The sequence below is a fragment of the Myotis lucifugus genome, unplaced genomic scaffold, assembly GCF_000147115.1.
Source record: "Myotis lucifugus unplaced genomic scaffold, Myoluc2.0 scaffold_373, whole genome shotgun sequence".
NCBI lineage: Eukaryota > Metazoa > Chordata > Mammalia > Chiroptera > Vespertilionidae > Myotis > Myotis lucifugus.
Window position 1 is genome coordinate 590,699 of NW_005871421.1, and position 1,486 is coordinate 592,184.

Below are 1,486 nucleotides of genomic sequence, written 5' to 3' on the forward strand. Positions count from 1 at the left end.
TCAAGGAAATCAAATCTTTAATGTATGGAAAAATCAATGCCAGTGGGGGCCAGGGGTCACCGGACCAGGTGGAAGGTCAGCCAGTATATGATGAGGGGCTGGAAGGCTGCAGCTCCCAGAGTCAGGTAGAGCTGGAAACGCTGCCGAGGGGCCGGGGCCCCCATGCTGTCGGGGCCCAGGGCTGCTGTTCGCAAAGAGCGCACCTGGAAGAAAGGAGAGCTGCAGCTGACGGGCGGAGGAGGGCTCATCCCCAGCTCCAACCTGGGGAGGACGGGGCGGGGGCAGCCAGACTCACGATGAAGTACATGAGCGCAGACGACGTCCAGGCCAGCGCCACGTAGTAGCCGTCGCTGCCAAAGAGCAGCCCCGTGAGCACACTGAGGATCATCCTGCAAGGCCAGGGTGGGGAGCAGGCTGGAGACCCCACAAGGGTCCAGGCCTGAGACTGGCCCCACCAGCCAGGGCCCAGAGCCCAACGTAGACCCCACCCACCACCACCCAGGACTTTTTACCCCCCGTCTGTCCCCACAGGGACCTAGACTCAGAATGAATCCTGAAGGCCCAGGACTCAGCCCAGGACCTGGATCTGAGACCTCCTTCACTGCCCCAGCTCCAGCCCCTCTCCCCTGTGCTCCCATGGTGACGGACTGTACATTCCCCCCTGACAACACTACCCGTTCCTGAAGCGACTGCTGGAAACAGTCTCTCTAATAGAGGAGACAGAGGCGGAGAGGGGCAGGGGCACGTCCAGGGTCACTGTTCCAGGCTACGGCTGTGCAGGCCAGGAACCCAGGGCCCAGAGCCCACCCCAAGGCCAGCCTCCCGCTGGGCTCCCAGGTGCTCACCCGACATATTTGTAGCCGCTGTAGGCCAACAGGTGGAAGGTGCTCAGGTCACTGCGAACGGTGGCCAGGTAGACGCCCAGGAGCAGGGCCAGTACCTCTAGCACGACCCACACCAGAGCTGTGCTTGCGCACAGGCCCAGCACCTCTGGGGAGAACCTGTGGCCAGGGGGGCGGGGGGCAGGTGTGAGACTGGGGGCTGGGAGTGGGCTTGGGACCTGGCACAGATCCCCTAGGCTGCTGTGGAGAAGAGCAGGAATGGGGAGGGGGTTGGCACTGACCTTTTCTGAATGCCCAGTGTCATCCCCGCCAGCAGTACATATGTGATGAAGGCCATTGCTGCAAAGAGCCAAAGAGATGCCATTACCCTGTTTTCCTTAACCAGAGTCCTCCCGAATGAAAATAGGACGAGCTCAAGCTGCACCTCAATGTTTATTTTTTCTCTGTTTGTTAAATTTCTCGTATTCGCTACAGCCTGGACCTACCCTTGAATAGGGGAATTCAGGAAAATGCATTCCCTACGTTTTTGTACCTCTAGAATTCTGGTAATACTGCTCCTCTAAGTACTTGTTCTATGTTTTTGAACTTCAAATGTTCATGCTGTCTCAATGAACTGATCGTCCCTATAAGGATTTTATTAAGCA

General features: G+C 58.1%; 1 protein-coding gene across 1 annotated transcript in view; it reads right to left on the minus strand.

Moving 5' to 3' along the window:
- Positions 1–1,486, minus strand: part of YIF1A (Yip1 interacting factor homolog A, membrane trafficking protein) — a 4,232-nt gene continuing 2,746 nt past the window's right edge. Inside the window, exons 3-6 of the mRNA XM_023765082.1 lie at positions 1,124–1,181; positions 846–1,001; positions 296–389; positions 1–203 (exon numbers count right to left, since the gene is read on the minus strand). Of these exons, the coding sequence (XP_023620850.1) occupies positions 57–203; positions 296–389; positions 846–1,001; positions 1,124–1,181 (455 nt within the window). The 3' untranslated portion in view covers positions 1–56. The remainder of the gene's footprint in view (positions 204–295; positions 390–845; positions 1,002–1,123; positions 1,182–1,486) is intronic.